Source organism: Tetrao urogallus (assembly GCF_951394365.1).
Source record: "Tetrao urogallus genome assembly, chromosome: 23".
Classification (NCBI taxonomy): Eukaryota; Metazoa; Chordata; class Aves; order Galliformes; family Phasianidae; genus Tetrao; species Tetrao urogallus.
The window spans coordinates 1003434-1020271 of NC_136836.1; the positions used below are offsets into that span (position 1 = coordinate 1003434).

Here is a 16838-nt window from a genome sequence, read left to right on the forward strand (position 1 = left end):
CAGCAGGGCTTTGGGCAAGTTCCCATTAAACTAATGCCATTCTGTTGTAGCAAAGCAGAGAATACTTTGATAAAAAAGATACTTTCCTTTCTATCTCATTGTAAATCATACATATCAGTTTGCTTCACTTAAAAAGTCCCATCCTTGGGAACACTCCTCCCACTTTCTATTCCATCTCTTGGTGATGCTGTCTTCTTTCAGTGCAGAGTATTTCCTCTCCAAGTGCCTCATTAGTAGCTGTATTTGATGAGAAGCGTGGTAGGTTTTGTAGAGCTTCCCACTGTAAGGAGGATTCACGTTTGTAGACCAGAAATTTCAACATCCTGCCCGTACGAAATATGCGCATAATATAGAGCTGGACTTACATCATTGCTTGGCAGTAAAAGGCAGGAAATTAAAGCAACAAAATTTCAGTAGAAGAGTGCACGTCCTTTCTCTTTGCCTGCTATTGTTGTAAGTGACACAGAAGATTACTGCAAGCTTAGGGGCGGATTTCATGCAGAAGGATTTGCTTTTTATTCGTCAGTGAATGTATGTGCTGCATTAGGCAGTGCTTTGTATACAGTCAGTTTTACTGTTGTATCTGTTTGGAAGGGAAGTGCAATTACAGAAAACTGTAAAACTATAAATGTTTGCAGGAGATTAGGAGGAATCCACGTTCGAAGCCATTTTAAATACATTTTTCAGATCTGAGTGTGTTTCAAGTTACTGTATTTGGTTACAGCTGCAGTGCCAGCTTATGTGTACATTACACTGAGCTTAAGTCCCTGAGGTTTGACTTAGTACGATTTATGTTTAGGTTATCATTACAAGTGATGTCTCATAAATTGTGGACATCCAATCAGTTATTCCGAATTTCTTCTTGCGAAATATTTACGGTTGTTCTCTGTAAAAGTAGCACTGTTTAATTACTTAAATACAAATGCTGAAGTAATTATTTTCTGTTTGTTTTTCTCTTGGACGTAATTGCAGAAAAGTTGGAAATGCTTTTCCAAGGCTTTTGAACTCAGAAGTGGAACAGAAGGAAGACACAGGGGGACGTACACCGTTCAGCGTTATTTTCCTTGCACAGGAAAAAAAGATCATTATGAGATGAGCACTAAAGTCTCAAGTTTTCAAAGGTTTGCATAACAAACAAGAGACACATTGTGGGTTGCATCTTGACTTTGAAGGCTTGCCACTGTCAACTGAAATAAAATGGCAAGGTTTAAAGCCTTAACCAAGTTCACAAGGAAAATATTTGGACTAAAAGTTTTGGAAAGTTTTCTCTCTTTGAAGTAGTTTGTCATGTGTTACCAATGTGAACTTTATTGACCTTGAAACATTTTTTTTTTTTGAGTCAAATAGCAACTAGTGACACTTTAGTAAAATCTTAAATCAACAACCATCTCCTGGCGACTCCAGCTTCGTAGCAAATGCAGGCAAAACAGGGAATCTGCAGAAGAGACCTTTATTATTCGTAAATGAAGCCTGCCAAAACCTTCCCGAAATAGCATTCAAAGACCCTTTTAAGGTCATGGATCCTGAACAAAGCCAGAAGAGCACAAAAAAGGCTGAGGAAAGTCCAAGAAAGAGGCTTCCCAAAGGAGAGGCTTTCCAAGCCAGTATTTCATCTGCAGCTACGTATCAGGGCAGCTCCTCTTCTTCGCAAGGAACCCCTCTCCGAGATCTCATATCGCAGCAGCACTTTTCTGGCTCTTTGCCGATTCCAAGAGAGGAATCTCAGGAGAAGACTGGACATCAGAAGCAACCGAAGCCTTCCTCTTTCGAACACCCTCCCCACGTCTCGCAGCTTCAGCAGCACGCATTGTCACCAGCATTCATGTCTCCTGGGAAACCCGAGCATGTCCTTGAAGGGCCTACATGGCAGCTAGTTGATCCCGTAAGACCAGGTCCCTCTGGCTCCTTTCCATCACCCGGGCTTCACGCACACCACGGCCAGCTCTTGCCTTCCCATTCACCGATCATTCCTGGAGAGGACATGCCGTCCGTTCAAAAGGTCTACATCCCTCGCCCTTCACAGGTTCCCTTAAAACAAGCTGAGGAAGTGCACAAGAAGGAAAAGAAACCTCAGAAGCCAGGCAAATACATTTGTCAGTACTGCAGCAGGCCTTGTGCGAAGCCAAGTGTGCTCCAAAAACATATCAGGTCACACACAGGTGAGAGGCCGTACCCTTGCATTCCATGTGGCTTTTCTTTTAAGACTAAGAGCAATTTGTATAAACATAGGAAATCTCATGCTCATCGAATAAAAGCTGGGCTGGCCTCAGGGATAGGAGCAGAGATGTATCCGTCGAGCTTGGAAATGGAGAGGATTGGTGGGGAGGACTTTGAGGAGCCAACAGAAGGGGAAAGCACAGATTCGGAGGAGGAGACGGGAGCGATGTCGGGTCACCCTGCAGAGCTCTCCCCCAGGCAGAAGCACACCCTGCTGTCCAGCAGCCTGCTGAGCGCCGGGAGCCAAGGCTCCAGCCACGACCGCTGCTCCCTGTCCCATTCCAGTATGTCTCAGTCGCTCGAGGACAGCAGCCAGTTTGCAGAGCCGCCATCTGACCAAGCTCTGAGCCATAAATCAGAAGATACCCACACGATAAAGCAGAAGCTTGCACTCCGCTTGAGCGAACGGAAGAAGGTCATAGATGAACAAGCTTTCCTGAGCCCGGGGAGTAAAGGAAGTACTGAGTCGGGCTACTTCTCCAGGTCAGAAAGTGCAGAGCAGCAGATCAGCCCCCCAAATACTAATGCAAAATCTTATGCAGAAATTATTTTTGGGAAATGTGGTAGAATTGGGCAAAGGACTGCAATGTTGTCTACAAACACAACACAGGGGTTTCCGCATCTCTCCACCGAAGAGAAACCCAGTATGGTACCATTATCTGTGCCTAGAACACAGGTTATTGAACACATCACTAAGCTAATTACAATTAATGAAGCTGTTGTAGATACCAGTGAAATAGATAGTGTTAAGCCTAGAAGAAGCTCTTTATCTAGACGTAGCAGCATTGAATCTCCAAAGTCTGCTGCTTATAGGGAACCATTTCAGTTTGATATCAAGTCCGGTTCCGGTAGCCAGTTGGATGCCTCAAAAGCATTGACATCCCATAGTGAAAAAATGAAGCCCGAACAATCATTGTTGTCACTTCAGCAATCCCACAGTGCCACAGAGACAGTGCCTCTCCTAAGAAGCCACTCAATGCCTTCTGCTGCATGCACTATAAGCTCCCCACACACCTTCAGAGGTAGCTATTCATTTGATGATCACATCATGGAGCCCGAAGTCTTAAGCCGCAGTCAAGCATTTTCTTCCCATCCTCGAATGCTAAAACGACAACCAGCTATAGAGCTACCTTTGGGAGTAGAATATGTCACAGAGGAGGTTAGCTCTGCGAGCAAAGAAGCTGTTTCCAAACCTCCCGAGGAGCCTGAAACCAAGGAAAGCGATCTTACCAAAAAATCACGGAAGGGGACGAAAGTTAAAGGGTTCATGTATGAATGTAACGTATGTGGTGCTCGGTATAAGAAAAGGGATAATTATGAAGCCCATAAGAAATACTACTGTTCAGAACTGCAGCTCTCAAAGCCACGTTCTTCCATTTCCCATACCTCTTCAGAGACTGAGAAAAATGTCATGGATCCTGACACATGGCCCCAGGTGATGCATTACAAGCTAGGGAGCACTTTGGAGCTTACCCCGCTCCGAAAACGGCGAAAAGAGAAGAGCCTAGGTGATGATGAGGACCCTCCAGCTTTTGAGCTGTCGGATACTTCCTCCTCCAGCACTGGGCCAGGGGCTCAGTTTGCAAACCCGGCATCATCTGACGTCGCTTTAAACCTAACCCGTGAATCCATGAAGTCACCAGCAGACCCGGGGAAATCCACACCTTCTGATGTCAGTGCCAGCTTCCATTCCAGGAACACCAAACTGGTTTCAAGCACGGAAGGCAAAGAGAGAAGGACAACCTCAAAGGAGATCTCTGTCATCCAGCACACGAGCTCCTTTGAGAAGTCCGACTCCATTGAGCAGGTGAGCGGCTTGGAGGGCGAAGAGAAGCCCACACCACAGTTCCCATCTCAGCCAACTGCGCAGCACAGCCGACCACATCACTCCCTGCAGCCCAAGCTGGTGCGACAGCCCAACATCCAGGTCCCAGAGATTCTGGTGACGGAGGAGCCTGACAGACCAGAAACGGAGCCAGAACCTCCTCCAAAAGAGCCAGAAAAAACGGAGGAATTTCAATGGCCACAGAGAAGCCAAACGCTTTCTCAGCTTCCTGCAGAGAAACTCCCACCAAAAAAGAAGAGGCTGCGACTGGCAGAAATGGCTCAGTCCTCTGGAGAGTCCAGCTTCGAGTCGGTCTCTCTCACCAGAAGCCCGAGCCAGGAGAGCAGCGTATCCCATGGCTCCAGCCATTCTGTGTCATTCGATCGAGAAGATCACAGTAAGACGGAGCCCAGCAGCCAGCCTCCTGAATCCCACTCCAAGCCTCCAGGTGTTGGCTCCCACATGTTGATGGTCCCAAGCCACCACCACCACCATTCCAGGGAGATGCGGAGATCTGCCTCTGAGCAGACACCCAATGTGTCCCATGTTTCCCAGATGTCAGAGACCCGCAGCAAGTCCTTTGACTACGGGAGCTTGTCCTCCACACCTGCCTCCACTCCTGGCCCCTCCACCTCCTCGGCTCCCCAGGAGAGGAGGAAATGCTTTCTTGTGAGGCAGGCATCCCTCACCAGGCATCCGGAGCATGAGCCAGACCCAGCTCCAGCCCCAGCAGGCCGACCAGAGGCAGAAGACCCAATTCCTTCCTCGAGCAAATCTCCCTCGGCAAGTTTGCCCCATCAGCCGCCATCTTCATCCCCTTTGCCCTCTCACGGTACCTACCCAAGCGATAAGAGCCAGCCAAAAGACAGCCCCCAGCCTGCATATACCCAGCCCTACACAGAAGCCCTACAGGTCTTCCATCCCATCCCCCAGCTAACGCTGCACGAAAAGCAGTACCTCTCCCCACAGGTTTCCATCTTCCCCTACCAGCCCCTCCTTCCCCAGCCGGGGCAGCCTGCAGAGCTCTTTGCTGCACACACCATGTCCGACCTGCTCTCTGCGCAGCTCACCGTGCCCCAGCTTCCCCCTTCCATCTTCCAGACCCCTCCGCTGCCCCTCCAGCAGACGCTGCTGCACCCGGGCCCGCTGCACCTTGCTCCGCCGCTGATACCGCACCCCACCGAGGTGCCCTTCAGGCAGCACCCCTCCTTCCTGCCGGTGCACTACCCCAGCTCGTCACCAATTTCCTCTGCCTTTTTCCTGCCTATTCAGTCTCAGTTTGCTCTCCAGCTGCCCGAAGCTGAGGGACATTTACCACAGCTCAAATCCAGTTTATTCCCAGCAGCAGGGACCTCCAGCCTTTCCCCGTGCACAGAATACAGCTCGGACACTCGGTTGTACCCCCTGACCCGCACGACAAGTCCTTCGGTGCCCGTGTCCACAGCTCAGCTCGTCGTTCCCACGCGGTCCGACCCTGTGGTGTCCCTCGTGGTCCCCGTCCGCATTCAGACCAACATGCCGTCCTACGGGAGCGCCATGTACACCACGCTTTCCCAGATCCTGGTCACTCAATCCCAGTGCAGTTCCTCTTCTATCGTTCTCCCCAAATTCGATGATTGCCAACCCAAGGGCACCCTAGTCTGCAGTGCTGATGTGCACGGCCTTGGGTTTGATCTTGCACAGATGATCACAGAGGAGCAAAGGATTTTCCAGAGCCCGTATCTGAGGGTGCCCTTACCCCTACCGGAGCGAAAGGGCTGCATCCCGCTCACCTCCCCAGCAGACAGCGTCCTTGGGCTGGAGGGAGGCCCATCCACCGTTGGTGGAAGCAAGAGGATGCTCTCTCCAGCGGGCAGTTTGGAGCTGACGATGGAAACGCAGCAGCAGAAAAGAGTGAAAGAAGAGGAGGTGTCAGAAGCAGAGGGGAAGTTAGAAGTGGTGAAGCCACCCAGTGCAATAGAGGAAGGGAAAAAGCAGGATAAAGCTCACTTTCTTACCAAAAGCCAAGGCAGGGTTGAGGTTGAAACACCACCTAGTTTGTCCTTAGAGCAGTCGGAGCTAAAGGAAACCCCGAGTACTTTGCAGCAAGCCGTGTCCCGGTCCAGTTCTCCAAGCTTTGAGGCGCTGGAGGAGTATCAGCAGCCAGCTGGCAAGCAGCCCCTTGTCAAGGCACCTTTACAAAGTGTGAAGAAAGAAGACTCCAAAGAGCCGGTGGAGCAGCCTCCACCAAGCCCTCCAAGCCCTGCACCTCTGTCTGAGGTCCCTTCAAGTGCAATGAAGTCTCGAGAAGGTACGGATATGAAGAAGGTACTTCAGTTCCCCAGTCTCCACACAACCACTAATGTCAGTTGGTGCTATTTAAACTACATAAAGCCAAATCACATCCAGCAAGTCGACCGGCGGTCTTCAGTGTATGCCAGCTGGTGTATTAGCTTGTATAACCCCAACCTTCCGGGTATATCCACTAAAGCTGCCCTGTCCCTCCTGAGGTCCAAGCAGAAGGTGAGCAGGGAAACCTACACCATGGCTACTGCTCCTCGGCCAGAGGCAGGCAGGCTTGTCCCGTCCAGCTCCAGGAAGCCCAAAATGACAGAGGTAATGCAATCCTATATATTTCTCCTCATCTATTTGGATACATGGGAAGAGGGGGATGAGGGATGGGGAATTGCTACTGTTAGTTTAATAGGAATTTGTTCATCCTTTTCTCAGTTCGGTAAGTTCTCAGTGAAACTTACAGAGTGAAGAAGCTAACACCCACTAGAATCCCCCCAAAAATGATAATAAATAAAAGGCAAGCCTGCTCCAAAGCAATGTGCCGTATTTCTGTCCTCCAGTTTCTACTTGCCTTGTAATCAAAAGAGCATGTAGGAATCACCACCGCACCACGAACCGCCACTGCTCGAGCACAAAGGATTAGACTTGATTTGCATTTTCTGTCTCGATATTTCAAATAGCTTTACAACTTTTTTTTTTTCTTTTTTTTTTTTTTTTATGAACGCTGTTATAATTCCCTACATTTTGCATGTTATAAATGAAAAAGGATTACCTTGGGGAAATGGGATTCTGTCTGGTTGTGCATCTACTGATCTCACGTTAATGAACATGGAGAGGCATGCTTAAAAGTATTTAAAAATATTAAAGGGAGATTTGCAAAGTGTATTTAGGCTCCCAAAGAAGTGTATAGGCATGCAGTGACATTTATAAAAGTGCCTCAGTAGGTTAGACATGGAGCCTTGTGAAAACACCCATGTCTTTTAGCCCATTTAGTTAACGTCCTTAGCTGTCTGCCAGCTTTTCTGGATACCTAAGGATATTTTATACATCGTCTTTGGAATTAAGAGGAGGAAGGTCAGTGGCTTTGTGCAGGCAGAGCTCGCCAAAGCCATCGGCCACATGGGTGCAGAAGTCTTTAAGATGCTTCTGCTGCATGGACTTCTGTATCTCGCATTGAGGCCAGATTTTTTTTCTCTCTCAGTTAATGCTGAACCATACAGATCCCTTTAATCCAGGTCATGTTCATGTAGATTAGCAAACAGAATTGCTCGAAAGACTTTGCAATTTGATATTCATCTCAAGTCAATTTATATTGATGGATTATTCATTTTATTTCTGAATCATGAAATGAACTCTGAATATTAAATTTATCGTAATCGCTGCTGCAGCTGCTGCTTATAAATATGTCTTAAAATGCACAGTAGAGTCGCTGTGATCCAATAAATCTTTATTTCTATTCAGCATTTCCATCATTCTGCAGAAATCCAAAAGGCAGATTTTCTTGGAGCCTGGGGGCAGATAATTACCTGTGCAGCGCAATAACCGCACTAATGCTTGATATTTATGCACTCTTTTTTTGGTGGATTTTATCTGGAGGGGTGTTGTGCCATCCTTGACTTCATTCCCTAATAGAAGTGCCTGTGCTCCTTTGAACTTTGCTCTTTGGCGTGGTGCTAAAATGAACACAAAGCCTTGTGTTTCAGAAATACGAACAGACCCTCATATCCCAAAGTTAAAAGTTCAGCTCTACACGGGAGCGGCTCAGCCCCTACCCATCAGAACACCTATTTCACTGCATGCATTTACTCCAAGGCTGACAAACCTTTTAGACAAAACCCTACAAAAGTTGCAGTTCTCACAGTGCAGTTTGCAAAAGCAAGGGCTTGTCCTGCAAAATCCACCTAGAAAACGACGTAGCCTAACTTTAACATTAATACCTGCTGCTGGAAGGAGTGGGTTTTGCAGGAATTACATTAATTTCAATGGGGATAAATTGACCTCATGCCAAGTCAAGAAACGTTTTTAATTAGATGATCAGTGGGAGTGAAATCCCCAGTTTAGTCTCTGCGATGCTTATGACTGGCACAGATTAAGAAGCTGCTGGTTACTCAGGAAGACGCGATTTCCCGGAGCTGCGTAGCAGTGGCATCAATCACAGGTTGAGAGTTCAACCTTCAGTTAACTCCAGCTACTTTCCTTAAGTCTTTTCTTCCTTATGGAACTATAAGCTGTCAGTCAACACAGCAGAAAATGTAAAAAAGCTCTAATATTTTGTACAATTATGCATGCAGCAAGCTACCAGCGAGCAGTAGTACTGTGTATACTGTCTACGTACTTGGCTTGATTTCTAAATTGCCAGTGGGATTTACTGAGCAGATCAATTCTGAAGTGACTGTAGGCTGCAGTGTGCATGTAGGGATGGTTAATTACACTGTATCGTGCTTGCACAGTTTGTAAATTAAACGAGATTGTAACAGGGGGTAGTAGTGACTGTATGATTTTGGCTCTCCACGGTGCCTTTCATCTGTCTATGTTTTGTGCTTTCAAAAGTTGCAATAAATAAACCTCATGCTACATCTAGAAAGTCAATTGTTTTGTATTCCTCAAGGAACTGAACTGGGAAGGCTTTCACTAGCGTTGTTGTGGACATGTAGCTCCCATCAGGAGGTGAAGTCATAGTGCTCCATGTTAAGTTTTCAGAGGTGCCACTGATTGGCTCCGAGCACAGAGCACATGCCCATTCGATCATAGAGATCCACCTGTGCTGTTAAATTGTTCTAATGGTGCCTGGCCCCGTTCTGGCCTGGGTGGATAACCCACGTGGTGCCCAGGAACATCAGGGGAGGTTGGAGGAGGCATCTTGGAAGCATCCATGGGGCTGATGGTGTGGAGTTGGGATCATCTGTGTGAGCTGGCCCAGGGCAAAGAGCAGCCCCAGGTCCCACGGAACTTTTCAGGTCTCTTTTTGAGCTCTGTGGCTTCTCTCTAACCAGGGGAGACAAAGAGGCACCTGGTGAGTGCTCTGTTCCCTTGAGATAAGTGCTTAATCGCCCCGAGAGCTGCCACTGTCTCCAGTGGCCATAGAATCAAAGGTGACCAACTCAGATTTAAACTTCTACAGGCAGGAATTCCTCTCCTGACCCTATGTCTTTCAAACCCTCTCTCTTCTTCAAGAAATAAAAAATGAAGTGAGAATGTGGGTGATTCAATTGTACTTCAAAGATGTTTTTGCATTTATGTAAAATGTAACCTGGGTAAAAGGCAGCCCACTTCCCTCTCGCAAAGCTTTGGAGACCCATTATTCAAAGCTTTGGAGACCCATTATGTGTAATGTTAGGTTTTAACAGGGAAACTTCCCAAGATTCCATTCCAGGTGTGAGAGCTCCACTTGCGTTGGGCAGAGGCAGGGAGGCAGCTCTGACATTTCAGTCCATTTACCTTAACAGATAACATGACACGTGCAAGATGAGATGTCAGCACATGGCTCAGACCTGGCTATGAACAAAGGGTGGCCAGGGGTAGCAGTGAGAAAGGCAAACTCACCCTGGGAACATGTGGGGAGGTCGAGGGTTGTTTTCTCCCATTGGTTTTGTGGCTTTCTGTGCACGGCGCCCTCGGCAGCAGTTTAGTGAGAGGAAATCACCCACAAGCTCTGACTGTCGAGTGATTTACATCCAGCTTAGATGGCCCAAATCCAAAACTGTGTGAGTGTGTGTGCGCGAGGGGGAAATCCAGGGGTTGAGGTTAAATATATGAATTCTAGTGAGGTCTGCTCTCAAGATCTTTATTCATATTAAGGGAGAGGATGATCCAAGGACAGAGCAGTGGATTTGGGGACAGAGACCCATGGCCGTGCCAGATGCTCAGATTCACCCCAGCACCTCCCTGGATAGCCCTGAGCCACCATGCATCTAAACAGTACTTCCAAGAGTCCATTGTAAACATAGCCCAACCTGCAGGGCTCAAAATCCAGAAGCAGAAACCGTGTTTCTTGAGATGTTGTCCTGTCACGAGCAGCCTGTGTGATGGGCTGCTGTTTCAACCTGCAGTGTTTGGTCTGTGGAGTCTGTAGAGTGATGTTGTATGTAATCAATGATTGTTTTGCTCTTTTGGGGAGATAGGTTCATTTGCCTTCGCTCCTTTCTAATGAAGGTCGAAAAGATATAACTAGAGCTGAGAAGGAAGAGGATAAAAGAGGAAAACCAGAAGAAGAGGCTGTTGTAACCAAAAGAGGGGAGCCAGTCAGGATCAAGATCTTTGAAGGAGGGTAAGTGTCAATTTTATTTCTCTTTTTTTACTGTTTGTATAGGAGTTGTTGGTTATAGTGATGGCAAGTCAGTGGAGGTGCTGTGTGGAGGCCAGGTATAGCTGGATTCCAGATTTCCTTCAGCAGCCACCTTGCAAACCCAGGCCTCGAGATCAGCAGATACTTCGGACTGCATTCATGTCCTTTTTGAGTTGTCTTCAATTAAGAGCCCCCTTGATCTCATCTGTGAGCAGGTGGTTGAGTGAAGACAGCTGAAGAGCACAAATGCATCCTGCAGCTGTCTCTGATGTGGCAGAGATGCTCTCCATGTCTTCTGCATCCTTCCACAGCCTTCTCCTGAAAATGAACTTCCTGATGGTTGTTGCCATTGTAATGAGAAACTGGGGAGCTCCTTCCTTGGGTTTTAGATGGGGGAGCAAAGAACCATTGTATTTATGTGATTTTAAACCCAACTGAAGTAGCTCAAACCAGAATGGATGCAAGGTCTAAATTTGATGCATATCTTTATTGTTAGGTCCAGGTAATGCAGAGTGCTATTCTGTAATTCAGCACTGGCCTAATATTATTGTTTATCTTTTCAAAAATGAAAAATCAGTTAATGAGTAGCATGTCTGTAGGATGCAATTAGTTTCATACTTCAAGATCATCCTTCCTGTGTGTTGCAGAATCCTGAGCAGGATTCATCAGTTCTTTTGTTGCCATTGGGTGGTCTTGGTTTTTGTGTGCTAGAAAAAGGCTTTAATTAGTCAGTGGTTGTGGTTTTCTCTCTGCTGTTACCTGTTGAAGTTTGCTTTTATTTTAAAATATTTCATTAACGGATGATCAAACCATCTAACCAGAGGAGTAAAGTGGTGCTTTGTGAGAGGAAAGCTGCTTGTTGGCTCAGGACTGCTCACCTCTCACCCAGACTGCATGCACAGCTCGGGTTTAGGTGTGTGTTGGCAACGAGTGGTGAGCACTGAAGGCCAACCCTGAAAGGAAAAGCCCTTCCCTGTCACCTGCCCTCAACCTGTAATGGTTATGGCAAAGTGATTTAAGGAGGGAGCCCAGGGGGTGGCAAGAAGGCAGCAATGAGTGCACTGCTGTCATCCTTCTGTTGCATGCAGGGCCGTGGGACCAAACGAGCGTTGGGTTTTATTGCCTCAAATCTCCATGAGAAGCCTCCATTTCCTGGGTAATCCAGGACTCCTTCCTAAGTGTGATTAAGGAGGCTTGCCATTAACGTGATGGGAAAATCACCCTGCCCCTTGCAGAGCTGCTCCATGGAGGTTTTTTGGGGACAGTGCTTCAGTGCCACATCTCCATGTCCCCCGTGTCCCGAGCAGAATGGGCGGGGAGTCACATTTTCTAAATGACAGACACAAAATAAAGCAACTTTTCCAATATGGTGTGTATAAGCCAGGATCAGGGAACGTATTAATCATCCTCAGCGTATGCTATGTTTTATTTTAAAGTTCCTGTAGCATCAGCTTAAAGCAGCCGTCCTTCTGGATACGAGACAGAATATAGTAGCTGCTTAATGCCAAGCACAGGCACAAGTGTAAGGCACCAGATTGGAGAAATGCATTTCACATCTCAACAAGATGGTGTGCACACTGCTGAGAGGTCGGGCAGGGCAGGCTGTGCTCCCAGGATGCTGCTACAGAGCTGGTGCTTCGTGCCACAGCCCCAAAAGCTTTCTGACATTGAATCCCTTGGTCTCAGCAGCTCAAATCTGCAAAGATGTTTTCTTACAGATGAATCTGTGGGTTGCTTAGTGCTTTGCACAAGATGCTAAACGGATCAGACGTATTCCTTGCCATCTCCTGCAAATGTTTCATCAAATTGCATCCATCCTCAAGATGTTAATTCACCTACTTTATTTCCCTTCCATAAGTATTCCCTCTTTTGTTTCATTCTTCCCTTATTTATCAGTTTCACGTGATCTGTTCCAGGCTTGACCCATCCTTCCATTGCAGAGCAGTTGGTTTCAAATCTTTTGAAGCCAACCTGTGCTTTTTTGCCTCTACCACGGAGGGTGATTATAAAGAAATTCAAGCACTCCTACACAATTTGAACTTGCGTTATCTCTTTTAGCTCCATCTTCCTCTCAGTTTTTTTATTTTTTTCTTTGAGCTCTTCCCTTTCTCAATGCTATTTTCAGCACTTGCTTTTTCTCCCACTGTACATCCTTCTTCCAGCCCTATTTCTGCCTTTCTCCTATTCCTGCCTTGCTCACAGCACCCAGGACCAGCTCTGCTCCTGGCCAGAACCTCATTCCCTGGCTTCCAGAAACCAGGAAAGCCACATTTCATGCTTCCATCACACCCGATGCCCATCTTTAAGGAACGAAGTGGTGAACCTGCTGGAGTCTCTAGAGCTGTGCTCTCTCTCTGTGTTGTGGCTTTGGTTTCTTTGGGATGCAGGGAGAACACGTGTGGCTCTGCCTTGGCTCTTCCACAGTTAAACATAGATGGAGTGTGCAGTTTTGGGTGGGCTCCTGTTTGTAGAATGTTTGCAAACAAGTCTTAAGCTCTATATGTAATTTCATATGTAAGCTCTATATGTATGTTTGAATGTATGCTCATATATATATATATATATGTTTCAATATAAGCTCTATATGTAATTTCAGCAGTGGATTTGTATGGAAAACCCTGGAATTTTATAGGACTGGGTGCACCTGTGCCATGGCCAGCATTTGCTCCCATCATGAGCACCCATGTACTCAACAAACAGCAAAGAGGTGGGAGCTCAGCATCCCACGCACAGACTGGGCACTGCACTGCCTTGTTAGGATGTATTGGGAGAACCATGTTGTCAGGCAGCTTGTACTCCTCAAGGAGCACATAAAAATATCCACTGGCCTTGTCCTCAGGGTTGCCACAGTGGTTGTGAGCAGTGAAAATGAGCTCTGAAGGTCATGCTGGCCAGCACAGTTTCAGAAGTGCCACAATTCCTCCCTCTGTGTCACCTTCATCAATCTGCTCTGGGGTTTCGGGGGCACTGGGACCATTCTGAAATCTTACATCATGAAACTGTAGATTGGTATTGACCTGATTTGAAAGTGAGGTCCTTGATGGTATCATGGGCTTGTAGGGAAATGTTGCCTGTTTACTGTGCATTAGCATCTTCATGATGAAATCTGATAGCGACAGGGGTCAATATGTGTCCTCTGCTCCACAGCCACATCTCTGTGCTCTTATGGAGCCCACTGCATGGCTCTTTGGGGTCACTGACTGCAACTAGTAGGGAAAGCAATACCAAGATATAAGGGTTAAGAACAACTGACGCTAACTGACATCCCCAAAGCAGCATCATGTAAGATGAGTACTTTAAAGGGAAGGCAGAGGTGCTCTCTGTGGGAACTGCTCCGCTCTTTTTTTCTGTAATTAGGAAAAAAACCCACATGTGGTTGCAATGTAATGGTCACAGCCCTGAAGCTTCCTTTCATTCACACCATCCCATGTCTGCAAATCCGCACATGAGCAAGAAGAACCCATAGTGGTGTAGTGCAGGGTATCTTAACACTGAGAAAGATGCTCTTGGTGCTGTTATGACCCAGGCGGCTCTGGACTTTCGTCTGATTCAGACATGAATCTGGGCCCTTCACTCCTTTTCCTCACCAATAAGTAACAGGGTCTTTGCCAGCCATGGGTTCTTCTGAACTAGAGTCGTGGATCTCCTCCACCTTAAATCACTGCTCTGTGAGTCGGAGTGAATTCCTGTCCCACAGCCCCTTCTGCCTAACACAGTGCATATAACTGGGGGGATTGCATGAGGACTGACTGCTGAGCTCCTGGAGAGCCCTGGGATTGGGAGGGGAGAAACTATTGCCTCCACGCTGCAAGGCTGCTTATGGGATTTTAGGCAGGCAGGAGGGAGATGGGGACATCACCAGACAGGTGGGAGATTTTTCTTCCCAGTGCTGAAGGAAAACAGAAAATCCCTATTTTATCAGACTTGAACATGATTGCTAATTAGAGGGACAAAAAAAAAAAACAAAAAAACAACCTTTTGCAACCCATTAGCTGTGTGCATTCCTCACTCCCTGCTCTCCTCCTGCTGCCGCTGGGATCTGCGGTTGGTTCCTCCGGGTGATCTCACTCCATTTCTATGACCGGCCACAGAAACTGCAGCTTCCCACCCCCTGCTGACACACACCTCCCGGAAAATCCCTGGCACAACAATGCAGGAGTTTTATTACCCTGGAGAAAGCGCGCTCTGTTCAACAAGCAGACTTTCTCAGCCTGTAACCCCAAACCCCTGCGCCGAACCCGGTTCGTTCAGGGGATTTCCTCTGCTGCTTAGATGAGTTCTAAGAATTCATTGTGTTTATTTTGCAGGAGTCATTTATCCCAAAGACATTAATTTGAGCGCACAATTAGCGGCAGAGGTGGAGTCTGTCTGTATCTCCTCCAGCTGCACTGTGCATCAGCGGTGCATGGTGCTCCTTTGCTTATCTGTTCCAGTCTTATGGGGGAATGCACTTCATGGCCCCAGGGTGGTGCCTCACATATGACATGAAACAGTCATATTTCACAGCATAATCATTTGTTGGGTGAAAGTAAAGAATTCCTAAATTTTTCTTTTTAAATAGAAAGTGAAAGGGGTTTTCCTGCTGCTGTGCAGGGGAGGGTGGGATTGGTATGAATGCTGTTCCATTGGGGTCAGAGTGCCAGACTGACCTCTGGCTGTTAATCTGAGCATCTTGTGGTCGGTTGCTGGATTTTCCCTGCTTCCAGGAGTGCTGAGGAGGCATTGCTCAGCCCTGTGGCTGCACAGCCCCATGGAAAATGTGGTCCTACCTGTGTCAAGCTGCACACTAAAATGTGGTTTGAAAACTTTTAAAGCCAAGTCATCAGCTTGTGCACAGGTATTTATCCTGCTTTTGTAAAGGACCTTTAAGCAGATGTGTGAGTTTTCAACACATCAGACTTGACAACAGATGGAGAGCTTTCATGCCTTGAGGTCTGAGGCATACAGCCCTGTTGCTCAGACAGAGCTGAGGGTGCTCCGCCACCGTGGGTTGGGCATGATGGGAAAAGGGAAGGGGAGAGCACTCCCTGATTTTGCCATATGAAAATGAGACATCACATAAAATGATGGCAGCTCTCCGAGAATCCTCTCCAATGGAGCCTCCAGTTCCCTGGATGGGACATCCATGCTCATAGGGTTTGGAGCAGCCCATGGCGTTGCAGTGCTCCCACTTGACAGGAGCTGGGCTCGTGGTTCCACTGGGGAAGAACACATCCCAGTGTCCTCGTCCCAGTAAAAGAACGTAAGATCTCATTGAGCACCATACGTTTACACTCTGTTTTTTTCTTTTCATAGCACAAGCAAAGCACATTTTCTGCTTAAAAAGCTAACAATCCCGAGAAGACAAGACACAGGGTGGCAATTTAAGGAAGGACGGATTTATGAATGTTACCGCTGCTGACAAGATGAAAGGAGAGATAGTTTGAAGAGCCAGGTTGCAGGCAGTGAGGAAGGCTGCCTGAAGGCTGCATGCAGGAATAGCAGCAATGAAAAATGGCAACTAGAGAGAAAATATTTTCAAAAAGAAAGGAATGTGTTCTTTTTGCTTTGAAAATCATTGCCTTCTTACTTTAGAGGCTATGTGGAGAGAAGGTTCCACTCAACCCAACGCAAATGATTTCCCCACCCCATAATGTGTCTTTAAGAAAATTTGGATTTTTACAACTTTTTAATTCTGGTCTTACTTAAGCAACATTTCTGCCTGATAACTCAGGTTGTTGCCAAGAAACTGAAAAATCGGTTGTTTTTGGAGGTCTGCTCAGGAAATCCTTTCTTGGAACGGGAGCTGCGAGGTACACGGCAGGAAACGGGGCGTGGAAGAGGAGGGAAGCACAGAGCTGGGCAGAGCAAAGCAAAGGTGCCACTCACTTGGCTTCAACCCCAGGGACCTCACTCTGTTGATGTGTGGGATGAGGCTGGCAGAGCTGACGTGGTTCCTTTTGGAGGAAGGTTGTGGGGCAGCTCTGAAATGGCTCCAGCTCTCGAACCCACTGCTCTCACAGATGGTGCCACGTGCCAGGAGCTCTTGTATCAGTAACCTGGCAGTAACTTCGGGTTGTTAACCTGAAAACAGGTTATTAATGTCTGTTGGGAGCAGCTTCTGGTTGTGTAAGCAATGCTGAAGCATCATGCAAGATCCCAAATGGGCCTTTGGGGCAGAGCCCAGAGCTTGAAGCACTTTGTATTTCCTTGCTTTTATGACAGTGTTTACACCCTGTGAGTTGATAGCCACCATAA

General features: G+C 47.2%; 1 protein-coding gene across 1 annotated transcript in view; it reads left to right on the forward strand.

Annotated features, from left to right (window-relative positions):
* Positions 1-1516: 1516 nt before the first annotated feature.
* HIVEP3 (HIVEP zinc finger 3) overlaps positions 1517-16838 on the forward strand; it is a gene marked incomplete at both ends in the record, with an annotated part of 55576 nt that continues 40254 nt past the window's right edge. The window contains 2 exons of the mRNA XM_079545966.1: positions 1517-6637; positions 10438-10583. Coding sequence (XP_079402092.1) covers positions 1517-6637; positions 10438-10583 — 5267 coding nt within the window. The remainder of the gene's footprint in view (positions 6638-10437; positions 10584-16838) is intronic.